Source organism: Cetorhinus maximus, chromosome 24, assembly GCF_964194155.1.
Source record: "Cetorhinus maximus chromosome 24, sCetMax3.hap1.1, whole genome shotgun sequence".
NCBI classification, from domain to species: domain Eukaryota; kingdom Metazoa; phylum Chordata; class Chondrichthyes; order Lamniformes; family Cetorhinidae; genus Cetorhinus; species Cetorhinus maximus.
This window is the reverse complement of record NC_135902.1, coordinates 20,187,584-20,206,374: the sequence shown is the minus strand read 5'-3', so window position 1 is coordinate 20,206,374 and position 18,791 is coordinate 20,187,584. Positions and strand designations below refer to the sequence as shown.

The window sequence follows — 18,791 nt, the reverse complement described above, 5'->3', positions numbered from 1 at the left end:
AAATATTACAGAATCTGCACTCCACATTAAAACGCTCCACAACACACAAGCCACACCCAAACCCTACACAAACCGCACTCCACACCCCAACACCCCACGACTCGCACTCCACAACCAACCCCTTCACGACCTGCACTCCGCACCCAAACATTCCAGAACCCGCACTCCACACCCAAACTCTTCACAAACTGCACTCCACACCCAAGCTCTTCAGGACCCGCACTCCGCACCCAAACTCTCCACAAACTACACTCCACACCCAAGCTCTTTAGGACCCGCACTCCGCACCCAAACTCTCCACAGACTGCACTCCACACCCAAGCTCTTCAGGACCCGCACTCCACACCCAAACTCTTCACGACTCGCACTCCACACCCAAACTCTTCAGGACCCGCACTCCACACCCAAACACTCCACTAGCTGCACTCCACAACCAAATATTGCACAAACCGCTCTCCACACCCAATATCCCCACAAACTACACCCAAACATTCCAGAACCCGCACTCCACACCAAAACGCTCCACAACACACAAGCCACACCCAAACCCTCCACAAACCGCACTCCACACTTGAACACCCGACTCGCACTCCACACCCAACCCCTTCACAACCAGCACTCCACACCCAAACTCTCCACAAACCGCACTCCACACCCAAACCCTCCACAAACCGTACTCCACACCCAAACTCTCCACAAACCGCACTCAATACCCAAAGTCTCCAGACTCCACCCCCAAACTCTGCACAAGGCACAATCCACACACAAACTCTTCACAACGTGCTCGTCACACCCAAACTCTCTGCAATGCACACTCCACACCCAAACGTTCCACAAACATCACTCCATAACCAAACATTCGACGAACCGCACTCCACATCTAAACTCTCAATAAACCGCACGCCACACCCAAACTCTTCAGGACCCACCCTCCACACCCGAAATCTTCACGATCCGCAATCCACACCCAAACGCTCCACAAAACGCACTCCACACCCAAACTCTCAACGACCCGCATTCCACACCCAAACTCTTCACCACCCACATTCCACACCCAAACTCTTCACAACACGCACTCCACACCCAAACTCTCCACGACCTGCACTCCACACCCAAACTCTCCACGACCCACACTCCACACCCAAACTCTCCACGACCCGCACTCCACACCCAAACTCTCCACAACCCACACTCCACATCCAAACTCTCCACAACCCGCACTCCACACCCAAACTCTCCACGACCCGCACTCCACACCCAAACTCTCCACGACCCGCACTCCACATCCAAACTCTCCACAACCCACACTCCGCACACAAACTCTCCACGACCTGCACTCCACACACAAACTCTCCACGACCTGCACTCCACACACAAACTCCACGACCTGCACTCCACACCCAAACACTCCACGACCTGCACTGCATATCCAAACTCTTCACGAATCGTACTTCACACCCAAACGCTCCACAAACCGCACTCCACAACCAAATATTGCACAAGCCACACTCCACACCCAATGTCCCCACGACCCGCACTCCACACCTAAACATTCCAAAACCTGTACTCCACACCCAAATGCTCCACAGCCCACAAGCCACACCCAAACTCTCCACAAACCGCACTCCACACCCAAACATCCCACGACCCGCACTCCGCACGCAAGCTCCTCACGACCCGCACTCCGCACGCAAGCTCCTCACGACCCGCACTCCGCACGCAAGCTCCTCACGACTCGCAGTCCGCACTTAAACTCCTCACGACCCGCACTCCGCACTTAAACTCCTCACGACCCGCACTCCCCGCCCAAACTGCTCACGACCCGCACTCCCCGCCCTAACTCCTCACGACCCGCACTCCCCGCCCAAACTCCTCACGACCCGCACTACGCTCTTAAACTCCTCACAACCCGCACTCCCCACCCAAACTCCTCACGGTCCGCACTCCCCGCCCAAGCTCTTGACAGCCCGCACTCCACCCAGAAACATTCAACAAACTGCACTCCACACCCAAACTCTCCAGAACCCACACCCCACACCCAAACTCTCCACAACCACACTCCACACACAAACACTCCCCAAATCGCACTCCACCCCCGAACGTTCCACAATCCGCACTCCACATCCAAACACTCCACAACCTGCAATTCACACTCAAACGCTCTAGAAACCGCTCTCCACACCCAAACTCTCCACAACCAGCACTCCACAGCCAAACTCTCCACGACCCGCACTCCACACCCAAACTCTTCACGACCCACCCTCCACACCCAAACCCTTCACGACCCGCACTCCACACCCAAGCTCTTCACAACCCGAACTCCACATCCAAATGCTCCACAAACCGCATTCCACAACCAAATATTGCACAAACCGCACTCTACGCCCAAACTCTTCACAACACGCTTTCCACACCCAAACACCCCCCAAATAGCACCCCACACCCAAATGCTCCACAAACCCGCACTCTACATCCAAACACTCCAAAACCTGCAATCCACAGCCAAATGCTCCAGAAATCGCTCTCCACACCTGAACCCTCCACAACCTGCACTCCACACCCAAACTCTTCATGACCCACCCTCCACACACAAACTATCCATGACTCACACTCCATACCGAAACTCTCCCCAACCCGCACACCACACCTTAACTCTCAATAAACTGCACTCCACACCCAAACTCTTCACAACCCGCACTCCACACCCAAACTTTTCACGATCCGCACTCCACACCCAAACTCATCTCGATCCACACTCCACACGCAAACTCTTCTCGATCCACACTCCACACGCAAACTCTTCTCGATCCACACTCCACACGCAAACTCTTCTCGATCCGCACTCCACACGCAAACGCTTCTCGATCCACACTCCACACGCAAACTCTTCTCGATCCACACTCCACACCCAAATTCCTCATGACCCGCACTCCACACCCAAACTATTCACGATCTACACTCCACATCCAAACTCTCCACAACCTGCAATTCACACTCAAACTCTTCACGACCCACCCTCCATACCCAAACCCATCACGACCCGCACTCCACTCCCAAGCTCTTCACGAGCAGCAATTCACAACCAAATATTGCACAAACCGCACTCCACACCCAAACATTCCACAACCAGCACTCCACACCCAAACTCTCCACAAAGCGCACCCCACACGCAAACTCTTCACGGCCCGCACTCCCCGCCCAAACTCTTCACGGCCCGCACTCCACACCCAATCTCTTCATGACCCGCACTCCACACCCAATCTCTTCACGACCCGCACTCCACACCCAAACTCATCACGACCCGCTCTCCACGCCCAAGCTCTTCACGACCCGCACTCCCCGCCCAAACTCTTCACAGCCCGCACTCCACACCCAATCTCTTCACGACCCGCACTCCACACCCAAACTTTTCACGACCCGCACTCCACACCCAAACTCTTCACGACCCGCACTCCACACCCAAACTCTTCACGACCCGCACTCCACACCCAATCTCTTCACGACCCGCACTCCACACCCAAACTTTTCACGACCCACACTCCACGCCCAAGCTCTTCACGAGACGCATACCACACCCAAACCTTTCACGACCCGTACTCCACAACCAAATATTGCACAAACCGCACTCCACACCCAAACTCTTCACAACACGCTTTCCACACCCAAACACTCCCCAGATCACACCCCACACCCAAATGCTCCACAACCCGCACCCCACATGCAAACACTCCAAAACCTGCAACTGCAGCCAAATGCTCCAGAAACCGCTCTCCACACCCAAACCCTCCACAACCTGCAATCCACACCCAAACTCTTCATGACCCACCCTCCACACCCAAACTATCCATGACGCACACTCCATACCCAAACTCTCCCCAACCGGCACTCCACATCCAAACTCTTCACGATCCACACTCCACATCCAAACTCTTCTCGATCCGCACTCCACACCCAAACTCTTCACGACCCGCACTCCACACCCAAGCTCTTCACGACCCGCATTCCACACCCAAGCTCTTCACGACCCGCACTCCACACCGAAGCTCTTCACGACCCTCACTCCACACCCAAGCTCTTCACGACCGCACTCCACACCCAAAAGCTCCACAACCCGCACTCCACACCCAAACTCTCCACGAACCGCATTCCACACCCAAACTCTACACGATATGCACTCCACACCCAAACTCTTCATGACCCGCACTCCACACCAAAACTCTTCGCGACCCGCACTCCACACTGAAACTCTTCGCGACCCGCACTCCACACCCAAACTCTTCGCGACCCAAACTCTTCGCAACCCGCACTCCAGACCCAAACTCTTCGCGATCCACACTCCACACCCAAACTCTTCGTGACCCGCACTCCACACTCAAACTCTTCGCGACCCGCACTCCACACTCAAACTCTTCGCGACCCACACTCCACACCCAAACTCTTCGCGACCCGCACTCCACACCCAAACTCAAGACCGCACTCCACACCCAAACATTCCACATCCTGCTCTCCACACCCAAACTCTCCACAAACCACACCCCTCACCCAAACCCTTCACAACATGCGCTCTACACCCAAACTCTCTGCAATCCACACCCCGCTCTCCACACCCAGAGTCTCCACAAACCGCACTCCACACCGAAACACTCCACAATATGCAATCCACACCCAAAAGCTCCAGAAACTGCACTCCACACCCAAATTCTCCACAAACCGCACTCTACACCCAAGCTCTTTAGGACCCGCACTCCACACCCAAGCTCTTCAGGACCCGCACTCCACATCCAAGCTCTTCAGGACCCGCACTCTACATCCAAGCTCTTCACGACCCATGCTTCACACCCAAGCTCTTCAGGACCTGCACTCCACACCCAAACATTCCACAATCCGCACTCCACACCCAAATACCCCACACATTGCACTCCACACCCAAACTCTCCACGACCCGCACTCCACACCCAAACTCTCCACGACCCGCACTCCACACCCAAACTCTCCACGACCCGCACTCCACACCCAAACTCTCCACGACCCGCACTCCACACCCAAACTCTCCACGACCCGCACTCCACACCCAAACTCTCCACGACCCCACTCCACACCCAAACTCTCCACGACCCGCACTCCACACCCAAACTCTCCACGACCCGCACTCCACACCCAAACTCTCCACGACCCGCACTCCACACCCAAACTCTCCACGACCCGCACTCCACACCCAAACTCTCCACGACCCGCACTCCACACCCAAACTCTCCACGACCCGCACTCCACACCCAAACTCTCCACGACCCGCACTCCACACCCAAACTCTCCACGACCCGCACTCCACACCCAAACTCTCCACGACCCGCACTCCACACCCAAACTCTCCACGACCCGCACTCCACATCCAAACTCTCCACGACCCGCACTCCACACCCAAACTCTCCACGACCCGCACTCCACACCCAAACTCTCCACGACCCGCACTCCACACCCAAACTCTCCACGACCCGCACTCCACACCCAAACTCTCCACGACCCGCACTCCACACCCAAACTTTCCACGACCCGCACTCCACACCCAAACTCTCCACGACCCGCACTCCACACCCAAACTCTCCACGACCTGCACTCCACACACAAACTCTCCACGACCCGCACTCCACACCTAAACATTCCAAAACCTGTGCTCCACACCCAAATGCTCCACAGCCCACAAGCCACACCCAAACTCTCCACAAACCGCACTCCACACCCAAACATCCCACGACTCGCACTCCACACCCAAACATCCCACGACTCGCACTCCACACCCAAACATCCCACGACTCGCACTCCACACCCAAACATCCCACGACTCGCACTCCACACCCAAACATCCCACGACCCGCACTCCACACCCAAACTCTCCACGACCCGCACTCCACACCCAAATTCTCCACGACCCGCACTCCACACCCAAACTCTCCACGACCCGCACTCCACACCCAAACTTTCCACGACCCGCACTCCACACCCAAACTCTCCACGACCCGCACTCCACATCCAAACTCTCCACGACCCGCACTCCACATCCAAACTCTCCACGAGCCGCACTCCACACCCAAACTCTCCACGACCCGCACTCCACACCCAAACTCTTCACCACCCACATTCCACACCCAAACTCTTCACAACATGCACTCCACACCCAAACTCTCCACGACCCACACTCCACACCCAAACTCTCCACGACCTGCACTCCACACCCAAACTCTCCACAACCCGCACTCCACATCCAAACTCTCCACAACCCGCACTCCACACACAAACTCTCCACGACCTGCACTCCACACACAAACTCTCCACGACCTGCACTCCACACACAAACTCTCCACGACCTGCACTCCACACCCAAACTCTCCACAACCTGCACTCCATATCCAAACTCTTCACGAATCGTACTTCACACCCAAACGCTCCACAAACCGCACTCCACAACCAAATATTGCACAAGCCACACTCCACACCCAATGTCCCCACGACCCGCACTCCACACCTAAACATTCCAAAACCTGTGCTCCACACCCAAATGCTCCACGGCCCACAAGCCACACCCAAACTCTCCACAAACCGCACTCCACACCCAAACATCCCACGACTCGCACTCCACACCCAAACATCCCACGACTCGCACTCCACACCCAAACATCCCACGACTCGCGCTCCACACCCAAACATCCCACGACTCGCACTCCACACCCAAACATCCCATGACACGCACTCCACACCCAAACATCCCATGACACGCACTCCACACCCAAACATTCCAGAACACGCAAGCCACACCCAAACTCTCCACAAACTGCACTCCACACCCAAAATCTTCAGGACCTGCACTCCACACCCAAGCTCTTTACGACCCCACTCCACACCCAAGCTCTTCACGACCCATGCTTCACACCCAAGCTCTTCAGGTCCCGCAATCCACACCCAAACATTCCACAAACCGCACTCCACACCCAAACACCCCACACATTGCACTCCACACCCAAACGCTCCACAACCCGCTCTTCAAACCCTCAACTCCACAAACCGCACTCCACTCCCAAATGCTCCACAAATTGCACTCTGCACCCAAACTCTCCACAAGACACAATCCACACCCAAACGTTTAACAACGTGCTCTTCACATCCAAAATCTCTGCAATGCACACTCCACACCCAAACGCTCCACAAACCACACTCCATAATCAAACATTCCAAACACCGCACTCCATAATCAAACATTCCAAACACCGCACTCCACACCCAAACGCTCTACAACCCGCACTCCACACCCAAACTCTCCACGAATCACACTCCATACCCAAACTCTCAATAAACCGCATTCCACACCCAAACTCTACACGATATGCACTCCACACCCAAACTCAAGACCACACACCACACCCAAACATTCCACAACCAGCACTCCACATCCAAACTCTCCACAATTCTCACTTCACCCCAAAGTCTGCAGAAACCGCACTCCACACCCAAACTCTTCGCGACCCACACTCCACACCCAAACTCTTCGCGACCCGCACTCCACAACCAAACTCAAGACCGCACTCCACACCCAAACATTCCACATCCTGCTCTCCACACCCAAACTCTCCACAAACCACACCCCTCACCTAAACCCTTCACAACATGCTCTCTACACCCAAACTCTCTGCAATCCACACCCCGCTCTCCACACCCAGAGTCTCCACAAACCGCACTCCACACCGAAACACTCCACAATATGCAATCCATACCCAAAAGCTCCAGAAACTGCACTCCACACCCAAACTCTCACAAACCGCACTCTACACCCAAGCTCTTTAGGACCCGCACTCCACACCCAAGCTCTTCAGGACCCGCACTCCACATCCAAGCTCTTCAGGACCCGCACTCCACATCCAAGCTCTTCACGACCCGTGCTTCACACCCAAACTCTTCACGACCCGCACTCCACACCCAAACCCTCCACAAACTGCACTCCACACCCCAACACCCGACTCGCACTCCACAACCAACCCCTTCACAACCCGCACTCCACACCCAAACATTCCAGAACCCGCACTCCACACCCAAACTCTCCACAAACCGCACTCCACACCCAAACTCTCCACAAAAGGCACTCCACAACCAAACACCTCACAACCCCCACCGAAGCTCACCACAAACTGTACTCCACAGCCAAGCTCTTCACGACCCAAACTCCACACCTAAGCTCTCCACGACCACACTGCACATCCAATGTCCCCATAAACCACACTCCACACCCAAATATTACAGAATCTGCACTCCACATCAAAACGCTCCACAACACACAAGCCACACCCAAACCCTACCCAAACCGCACTCCACACCCCAACACCCCACGACTTGCACTCCACAACCAACCCCTTCACAACCCGCACTCCACACCCAAACATTCCACAAACTGCACTCCACACCCCAACACCCCACGACTCGCACTCTACAACCAACCCCTTCACGACCTGCACTCCGCACCCAAACATTCCAGAACCCGCACTCCTCATGCAAACTCCTCACAAACCGCACTCCACACCCAAACTCTCCACAAGCCACAATCGACAACCAAACTCTTCACAACGTGCTCTTCACACCCAAACTCTCTGCAACGCACACTCCACACCCAAAAGCTCCACAACCTGCGCTCCACACCCAAACACTCCAGAAACCACTCTCCACATCCAAACTCTCCACATCCTGCACTCCACACCCAAACTCTTCACGACCCACCCCCCACACCCAAGCTCTTCACGACCCGCACTCCACACCCAAACTCTTCACGACCCACCCCCCACACCCAAACTCTTCACGACACGCACTCCACACCCAAACGCTCCACAAAAGGCACTCCATAACCAAACACCTCACAAACCCCACTGAAGCTCACCACAAACCGTACTCCACAGCCAAGCTCTTCACGACCCAAACTCCACACCTAAGCTCTCCACGACCACACTGCACATCCAATGTCCCCATAAACCACACTCCACACCCAAATATTACAGAATCTGCACTCCACATCAAAACGCTCCACAACACACAAGCCACACCCAAACCCTACCCAAACCGCACTCCACACCCCAACACCCCACGACTTGCACTCCACAACCAACCCCTTCACAATCCGCACTCCACACCCAAACATTCCACAAACTGCACTCCACACCCCAACACCCCACGACTCGCACTCCACAACCAACCCCTTCACGACCTGCACTCCGCACCCAAACATTCCAGAACCCGCACTCCTCATGCAAACTCCTCACAAACCGCACTCCACACCCAAACTCTCCACAAGCCACAATCGACAACCAAACTCTTCACAACGTGCTCTTCACACCCAAACTCTCTGCAACGCACACTCCACACCCAAAAGCTCCACAACCTGCGCTCCACACCCAAACACTCCAGAAACCACTCTCCACATCCAAACTCTCCACATCCTGCACTCCACACCCAAACTCTTCACAACCCACCCCCCACACCCAAGCTCTTCACGACCCGCACTCCACACCCAAACTCTTCACGACCCGCACTCCACACCCAAACACTCCACACCGAAATATTGCACAAACTGCTCTCCACACCCAATATCCCCACAAACCACATTCCACACCCAAACATTCCAGAAACCGCACTCCAAACCAAAACGCGCCACAACACACAAGCCACACCCAAACCCTCCACAAACTTCACTCCACACCCCAACACCCGACTCGCATTCCACAACCAACCCCTTCACAACCCGCACTCCACACCCAAACATTCCACAAACTGCACTCCACACCCCAACACCCCACGACTCGCACTCCACAACCAACCCCTTCACGACCTGCACTCCGCACCCAAACATTCCAGAACCCGCACTCCACACCCAAACTCTTCACAAACTGCACTCCACACCCAAGCTCTTTAGGACCCGCACTCCGCACCCAAACTCTCCACAAACTGCACTCCACACCCAAACTCTTCACGACTCGCACTCCACACCCAAACTCTTCAGGACCCGCACTCCACACCCAAACACTCCACAAGCTGCACTCCACAACCAAATATTGCACAAACCGCTCTCCACACCCAATATCCCCACAAACCACACCCAAACATTCCAGAACCCGCACTCCACACCAAAACGCTCCACAACACACAACCCACACCCAAACCCTCCACAAACCGCACTCCACACTTCAACACCCGACTCGCACTCCACACCCAACCCCTTCACAACCAGCACTCCACACCCAAACCCTCCACAAACCGCATTCCACACCCAGACCCTCCACAAACCGCACTCCACACTTCAACACCCGACTCGCACTCCACACCCAACCCCTTCACAACCAGCACTCCACACCCAAACTCTCCACAAACCGCACTCCACACCCAAACTCTCCACAAACCGCACTCAATACCCAAAGTCTCCAGACTCCACCCCCAAACTCTGAACAAGGCACAATCCACACACAAACTCTTCACAACGTGCTCGTCACACCCAAACTCTCTGCAATGCACACTCCACACCCAAACGTTCCACAAACCACACTCCATAACCAAACATTCGACAAACCGCACTCCACATCTAAACTCTCAATAAACCGCACTCCACACCCAAACTCGTCAGGACCCACCCTCCACACCCGAAATCTTCACGATCCGCAATCCACACCCAAATGCTCCACAAAACGCACTCCACACCCAAGCTCTTCAGGACCCGCAATCCACAGCCAAACATTCTACAAACTGCACTCCACACCCAAACACTCCACAAACTCTTCACAAACTGCACTCCACACGCAAGCTCTTAATGAACCGCACTCCACAGCCAAGCTCTTCAGGACCCACACTCCACACCCAAACACTCCACAATTCACACGCCACCCAAACATTCCACAACCAGCACACCACAGCCAAACTCTTCACAAACCGCTTTTCACAACCAAACTCCCTACAACCCACACCCCACAACCAAAGTCTCCACAACCGCACTTCACACCCAAAGTCTCCACAACCCGCTCTCCGCAAGCAAACTCTCCACAACCCACACTCCATACCCAAACACTCCACAACCTGCAATTCACACTCAAACGCTCCAGAAAACGCTCTCCACAGCCAAACTCTTCACGACCCGCACTCCATACACAAACTCTCCCCAACCAGCATGCCACAACCTAACTCTCAATAAACTGCACTCCGCACGCAAACTCCTCATGACCCGCACTCCGCACGCAAGCTCCTCACGACCCGCACTCCGCACGCAAGCTCCTCACGACCCGCACTCCGCACGCAAGCTCCTCACGACCCGCACTCCGCACGCAAGCTCCTCACGACCCGCACTCCGCACGCAAGCTCCTCACGACCCGCACTCCGCACGCAAGCTCCTCACAACCCGCACTCCGCACGCAAGCTCCTCACGACCCGCACTCCGCACGCAAGCTCCTCACGACCCGCACTCCGCACGCAAGCTCCTCACGACCCGCACTCCGCACGCAAGCTCCTCACGACCCGCACTCCGCACGCAAGCTCCTCACGACCCGCACTCCGCACGCAAGCTCCTCACGACCCGCACTCCGCACGCAAGCTCCTCACGACCCGCACTCCGCACGCAAGCTCCTCACGACCCGCACTCCGCACGCAAGCTCCTCACGACCCGCACTCCGCACGCAAGCTCCTCACGACCCGCACTCCGCACGCAAGCTCCTCACGACCCGCACTCCGCACGCAAGCTCCTCACGACCCGCACTCCGCACGCAAGCTCCTCACGACCCGCACTCCGCACGCAAGCTCCTCACGACCCGCACTCCCCGCCCAAACTCCTCACGACCCGCACTCCCCGCCCAAACTCCTCACGGCCCGCACTCCCCGCCCAAACTCTTCTCGATCCGCACTCCACACGCAAACTCTTCTCGATCCGCACTCCACACGCAAACTCTTCTCGATCCGCACTCCACACGCAAACTCTTCTCGATCCGCACTCCACACCCAAACTCTTCTCGATCCGCACTCCACACGCAAACTCTTCTCGATCCGCACTCCACACGCAAACTCTTCTCGATCCGCACTCCACACCCAAACTATTCACGATCTACACTCCACATCCAAACACTCCACAACCTGCAATTCACACTCAAACTCTTCACGACCCACCCTCCATACCCAAACCCATCACGACCCGCACTCCACTCCCAAACTCTTCACGACCCGCACTCCGCACGCAAGCTCCTCACGACCCGCACTCCGCACGCAAGCTCCTCACGACCCGCACTCCGCACGCAAGCTCCTCACGACCCGCACTCCGCACGCAAGCTCCTCACGACCCGCACTCCGCACGCAAGCTCCTCACGACCCGCACTCCGCACGCAAGCTCCTCACGACCCGCACTCCGCACGCAAGCTCCTCACGACCCGCACTCCGCACGCAAGCTCCTCACGACCCGCACTCCGCACGCAAGCTCCTCACGACCCGCACTCCGCACGCAAGCTCCTCACGACCCGCACTCCGCACGCAAGCTCCTCACGACCCGCACTCCGCACGCAAGCTCCTCACGACCCGCACTCCGCACGCAAGCTCCTCACGACCCGCACTCCCCGCCCAAACTCCTCACGGCCCTCACTCCCCGCCCAAACTCCTCACGGCCCGCACTCCCCGCCCAAACTCTTCTCGATCCGCACTCCACACTCAAACTCTTCACGACCCACCCTCCATACCCAAACCCATCACGACCCGCACTCCACTCCCAAGCTCTTCACGAGCAGCAATCCACAACCAAATATTGCACAAACCGCACTCCACACCCAAACATTCCACAACCAGCACTCCACACCCAAACTCTCCACAAAGCGCACACCCAAACCACCACACCCAAACTCTTCACGGCCCGCACTCCCCGCCCAAAGTCTTCACGACCCGCACTCCACACCCAATCTCTTCACGGCCCGCACTCCACACCCAAACTCATCACGGCCCGCACTCCCCGCCCAAACTCTTCACGGCCCGCACTCCACACCCAAACTCTTCACGGCCCGCACTCCGCACCCAATCTCTTCACGACCCGCACTCCACACCCAAACTCATCACGACCCGCTCTCCAAGCCCAAGCTCTTCATGACCCGCACTCCCCGCCCAAACTCTTCACGGCCCGCACTCCACGCCTAAGCTCTTCACGAGACGCACACCACACCCAAACCTTTCACGACCCGCACTCCACAACCAAATATTGCACAAACCGCACTCCACACCCAAACTCTTCACAACACGCTTTCCACACCCAAACACTCCCCAAATCGCACCCCACACCCAAATGCTCCACAACCCGCACCCCACATGCAAACACTCCAAAACCTGCAACCCCAGCCAAATGCTCCAGAAACCGCTCTCCACACCCAAACCCTCCACAACCTGCAATCCACACCCAAACTCTTCATGACCCACCCTCCACACCCAAACTATCCATGACACACACTCCATACCCAAACTCTCCCCAACCGGCACTCCACACCCAAACTCTTCACGACCCGCACTCCACACCCAAACTCTTCACGACCCGCACTCCCCGCCCAAACTCCTCACGGCCCGCACTTCCCGCCCAAACTCCTCACGGCCCGCACTCCCCGCCCAAACTCTTCACGGTCTGCACTGAACACCCAAACATTCCACAACCACACTCCACACCCAAACCCTCCACAACCCACACACCACACAGAAACATTCCCCAAATCACGACCCGCACCCACACTCTTCACGACCCACGACCCGCACCCACACTCTTCACGACCCACGACCCGCACCCACACGCTTCACGACCCACGACCCGCACCCACATGCTTCACGACCCACGACCCGCACCCACACTCCTCACGGCCCACGACCCGCACCCACACTCCTCACGACCCGCACCCACACTCTTCACGACCCGCACCCACACTCTTCACGACCCGCACCCACACTCTTCACGACCCGCACCCACACTCCTCACGACCCGCACCCACACTCCTCACGACCCGCACCCACACTCCTCACGACCCGCACCCACACTCCTCACGACCCGCACCCACACTCCTCACGACCCGCACCCACACGCCTCACGACCCGCACCCACACGCCTCACGACCCGCACCCACACGCGTCACGACCCGCACCCACACGCGTCACGACCCGCACCCACACGCTTCACGACCCGCACCCCGCACCCACACTCTTCTCGATCCGCACTCCACACCCAAACTCTTCACGACCCGCACTCCACACCCAAACTCTTCACGACCCGCACTCCACACCCAAACTCTTCACGACCCGCACCCACACTCTTCACGACCCGCACCACGCACCCACACTCTTCACGACCCGCACCCCGCACCCACACTCTTCACGACCCGCACCCGTGCACTCCACACCCAAAGTCTCTGCAATCCACACTCGACACCCAAACTCTTCACTACCCGCACTCCACACCGAAACTCTCCATAAATCACATTCCTCACCCAAACAGTCCATAAACCGCTCTCCACACCCAAACACTCCACAAACCGCACTCCACACCCAAACACTCCACACCCAAACACTCCACAAACCGCACTCCACATCTGCACTCCAGACCCAAACTCTTCAGAACCTGCCCTCCACACCCAAATTCTCCACAAACCTCACCCAAACTGTCTACAAACCGCACTCCACGCCCAAACACTCCACAAACTGCACTCCACACCCAAACTCTCCACAAACCACACTCCACACACTGCACTCCACACCCAAACACTCCATAATCCGGACTCCACTCCCAAACTCTCCACAACCCGCGCTCCACACCCAATCTCTCCAGAACCTGCACTCCACACCCAACTCTTCAGAACCTGCTCTCCACATGCAAACTCTCCACAAACCACACTCCATACACAAACATTCCACAACCCACACTCCACACTCAAACTCCCCAGAAACCACAATCCACACCCAAACTCTCCACACACCGCGCTCCATCCCCAAACTCCCCATAAACCGCACTCCACACCCAAACTCCCCATAAACCGCGCTCCACACCCAAACTTTCCACAAACCGTGCTCCATACCCAAACTCTCCACAACCCACACTCCACACCCAAACTCTCCACAACCCACATTCCATACCCAAACTCTCCACAACCCACACTCCACACCCAAACTCTCTACAAACCACCTCGGTATAAACTTTGTTTAATTTGCAACTGATACTGAATGATAAAAAATGACAGAAAGGTGAGTGTTTGTTTAGTCCAACATGACTGTACCCATAAAATTGACCTATTCCTCTAAACTCATATCTCGGTCATTGCCCTTTCCTTTTATTTTCTTCTGTCCACACAATTTCTACCCAACATCAACCCAAATACATCCAACAACATCCTTGGACATGAGTATTGCTGAAAAAAACTGTTGAAGCTTTTCATTTTGTACTCAGCAGGACAATTTGCAAGAATACCAAATGTGAAGGGAACAACAATTTACACTTTATGAGAAGAGAGTGCTGATTGGTTGGTGGTTGGCAATTGAACTCTGACAACCAATTTAAGATTATCAGTCGGGCTTTCAGTATGGTGCATTTATGCGTGCTAGAAGTTACATATATTAATACACAGGGCCTTGTTCTTTGCAGACAGGAAGAACATGTGCACACACTGTGGCTGTTTCAGCTAAACAAAATTGGCAACAGCCATTCTCTGATTCATTCCCCAGAGCAATGCCTTAACCAACCAGAGTCAACCTGTCTGGCTTGAACTGAAACAAAGCTTGGCAGTTAACTGTCAGTTATCAGTTAACTGGTGCATTCTTCATAGCAATGCTTCCACTAATCAGAGTCCACTTGCCAACCAATCAGCACTCTCTCATGAAGTATAAATTGTTGTTCCTTCTACATTCGTACAAATTGTCCTGATGAGTGCAAGATGATAAGTTATGACACCATGTGTTTTTTTTCAGCAACACTCAAGTTCTGTTCTATCAAACGACTATCTTTGGACATTGTAAAACCTAATATTCAGCAAGCTTCTGATCAACACAACATTTGAAACTATTTAACTTATTCAATTTCAGTTCAACATAGGCCAAGGAACTAGCTAACATTCGCTGAAACCTAACCTCAAACAACATTCAGCATTTGTCTCACCAGTATTGCACTACTGCCATAGATACAAACCATTACTGCACTGGATAAATTCTGCTTTTGATACTTTCAGTATGGGTGTATCATGAAGGGGTTGTGTGGCACAATGGGTAGTGCTCCTACCATTCACAAGCTCTGGGTTCAAGTTCCACTCCAGGATGTGTTAGCCATGGAAGGAGTGTTGACGATGTGGTTCTATAGATTTATAATTAGCCGGCTAATCCTTCCAATACTTCCCCGTTCTCCCCCCCAAAGTGTGTGAAGATCTGAAGCAAATGGGAAACTTTCTCTGGCAACCCTTTGCACAAACCTATACATCTACCGTACTCTCAACACCTTGTGTATTCCAAACTATTTTCATACTGGTTCATTCCACCTTTGTACTTATGAATGCGCCGTCGCGTTGTGAAATTAAATTTGCTCCTACATCTACAATAATGCGGCATCTATATTACTATTTCAACGCTCTACCGTTCATATGGGGGCGGGGGGTGGGGGGGGAGTCTTCATTCAGATTGACCTGTGGGTGAGAGTGTCTCTCGACCTGCTAACGCCAACTCCGGGCCTGTTAATGTTAAAAAAGCTGAGGCTGAAATAGTTCCTTCCTTCAGTTTTTCACTCGGTGATCCTCTGGGTGGTATAGAGGTGACAAAATACACCGCAGAATATAGTGTGAAATTGTTAGTCTCCAAAGATTCTCTGTTTTCTTTCATAATGTAGATGGATCTCGATGAAAACAACAGAGAACGGGGCTCGGATCCAACTTGTCCAAAGTTCTTCAATGTGTTAGCAGTTATCACGAGGCGAATTCTATACAAGTTATTCCGCTGGTCTGGTTTGGAGTTTGTTGTGCGAAATTGATTAAAACAGGGTCAACCGGAATTTAGTGACGGGCGGGAGGCGATACGAACCTATTGGGGGTACCTGTTACCAAAAGAACCGCTAGAGAACAGCACAGCGATGCCTTAGACAGACAACTGGCCTGATCAGCCAGTTTTAAAAATTCTTTCGAGTTATCAACAGTCACAGATTGCTACTCTTTTGAGTACAATCACAGTTCTTGGTTTCCGGGAGTGGACTAGTTGGACATACACAACTGGGCCGGGTCAACCATTTACACAAGCATAACTGGCCTGGGTCAACTAGGTACAGGCACATAACTGGCACGGGTCAACCAATTACACATACATAACTAAGCCGGGTCAACTGTCACGCACACATAACTGGTCCGGATCAACCACTTGGACATACACAACTGGCCCGGGTCAACCAGTTACACACACCACGCAGCCCAGGCTAATTACGGGGCCTAACAAACCTAAGACCTGGGCAAGAATACACAAACAGAATCAGGACCAGGACCAGAGAGGGAAATGTAACCATGACTCGTGCCATATACACAGGAATGGTATTTAGTTGGCTGCCCAGCTCAGTCTTGTCAATGGCTGGTTGCCCAGGGCCCCATCAGAGTCCCCCCACCCAGTCTTGCCTCTTCCAAACGACCCCGCAGTACAATCAACTTTGAAAAACTGAAGACCTTTCTGAGTGCCCGTCCCTGCCTCCGTTTAAGGGGCAATCTGTGCCCAGTTTATGTCGTACCCCAAACCCCAGTCCCAGCTTGTCCCTCACCAATAACCCCTCTGTACCGGACTCACCTGTCCACTGAGACTGCGGCCAAGGTGAAGCTGCTGGCATACACAGTGAGGTAAATGAAAAAGTGAACAGCTTTGCACATGAAAGAGCCGAAGACCCAAGAGTCCAGGGTGTAGATTGTGGCCTGGAAGGGCACACAACAGAGGATAAAGCAGAGGTCGGCCACGCCCAGGTTGAGGATGAAGAGGTTGGTGGTGTTACTGTTCATCTGGCCGTTCCGAAGCAGGACAGCCAGAACCAGGCTGTTCCCCACTGTGCCAAGCAAGAAGATCAGACAGAAGACCATGGGAACGATGACACTCTCGGGTCTCAGCTCCCAGACCTGGGAGGAATTCCAGCTCTGGCTCAGATTCATCTTCCAGCTCACTTCCAACCCTTCCTCCAAACCCTTAGCCTTCCTAGAAAGAAGTTTGGAGAGACTGGGACGAGAAGGCGCTGTCACCGGGCTGCCTGGGTGAAGGCTCCAGTCTCTCTCTCCTTTTCTGCTGCCTATGGGGCTCTTTAAAGCTTCGATTTGTCTCATTGACTCGTTACCAAGACGACACTAACTCGCTTCCTCACTGATGGTGACGATTGGTATTTGCCTTCCGCCCCCAATCCCAGGGGAGGGGAGACGTTGGGAGGGGAGGAGGCGGGGATCTGGGGGAAAGTAAGCAGATAGAACAAGAAGCAAAAGTGACCCCTGCCCCCGCGGTTCCCACCCCCCAGAACGAAGTATCCCAACACCGATTAACCTTCCCCAGGGAAGAGACTGCCGCTGTTAAATAAAGTTCGGAGGCGTTATTTCTTTGGCAAATACAGTATTTCTGTTTTGAGTATTGTCATGTGTGTTCCTGTGTGTGTGCATACATGACACTGTATGTGTCCGTGTTTATGTGTATGTTTCTGAGAACATTAGCCAATGTTTTACTGTGTGGTCAGCTGGACAGCACTCTAGCCCTGAATTAGAAAGTTGGGGTTTCAGGTCCCACTCTGGATA

At 54.6% G+C, this 18,791-nt stretch overlaps 1 protein-coding gene across 1 annotated transcript in view; it reads right to left on the bottom strand.

Annotated features, from left to right (window-relative positions):
* LOC144699563 (galanin receptor 2b-like) overlaps positions 1-18,283 on the bottom strand; it is a 47,037-nt gene extending 28,754 nt beyond the window's left edge. Inside the window, exon 1 of the mRNA XM_078570605.1 lies at positions 17,815-18,283. Coding sequence (XP_078426731.1) covers positions 17,815-18,167 — 353 coding nt within the window. The 5' untranslated portion in view covers positions 18,168-18,283. The remainder of the gene's footprint in view (positions 1-17,814) is intronic.
* Positions 18,284-18,791: the final 508 nt, after the last annotated feature.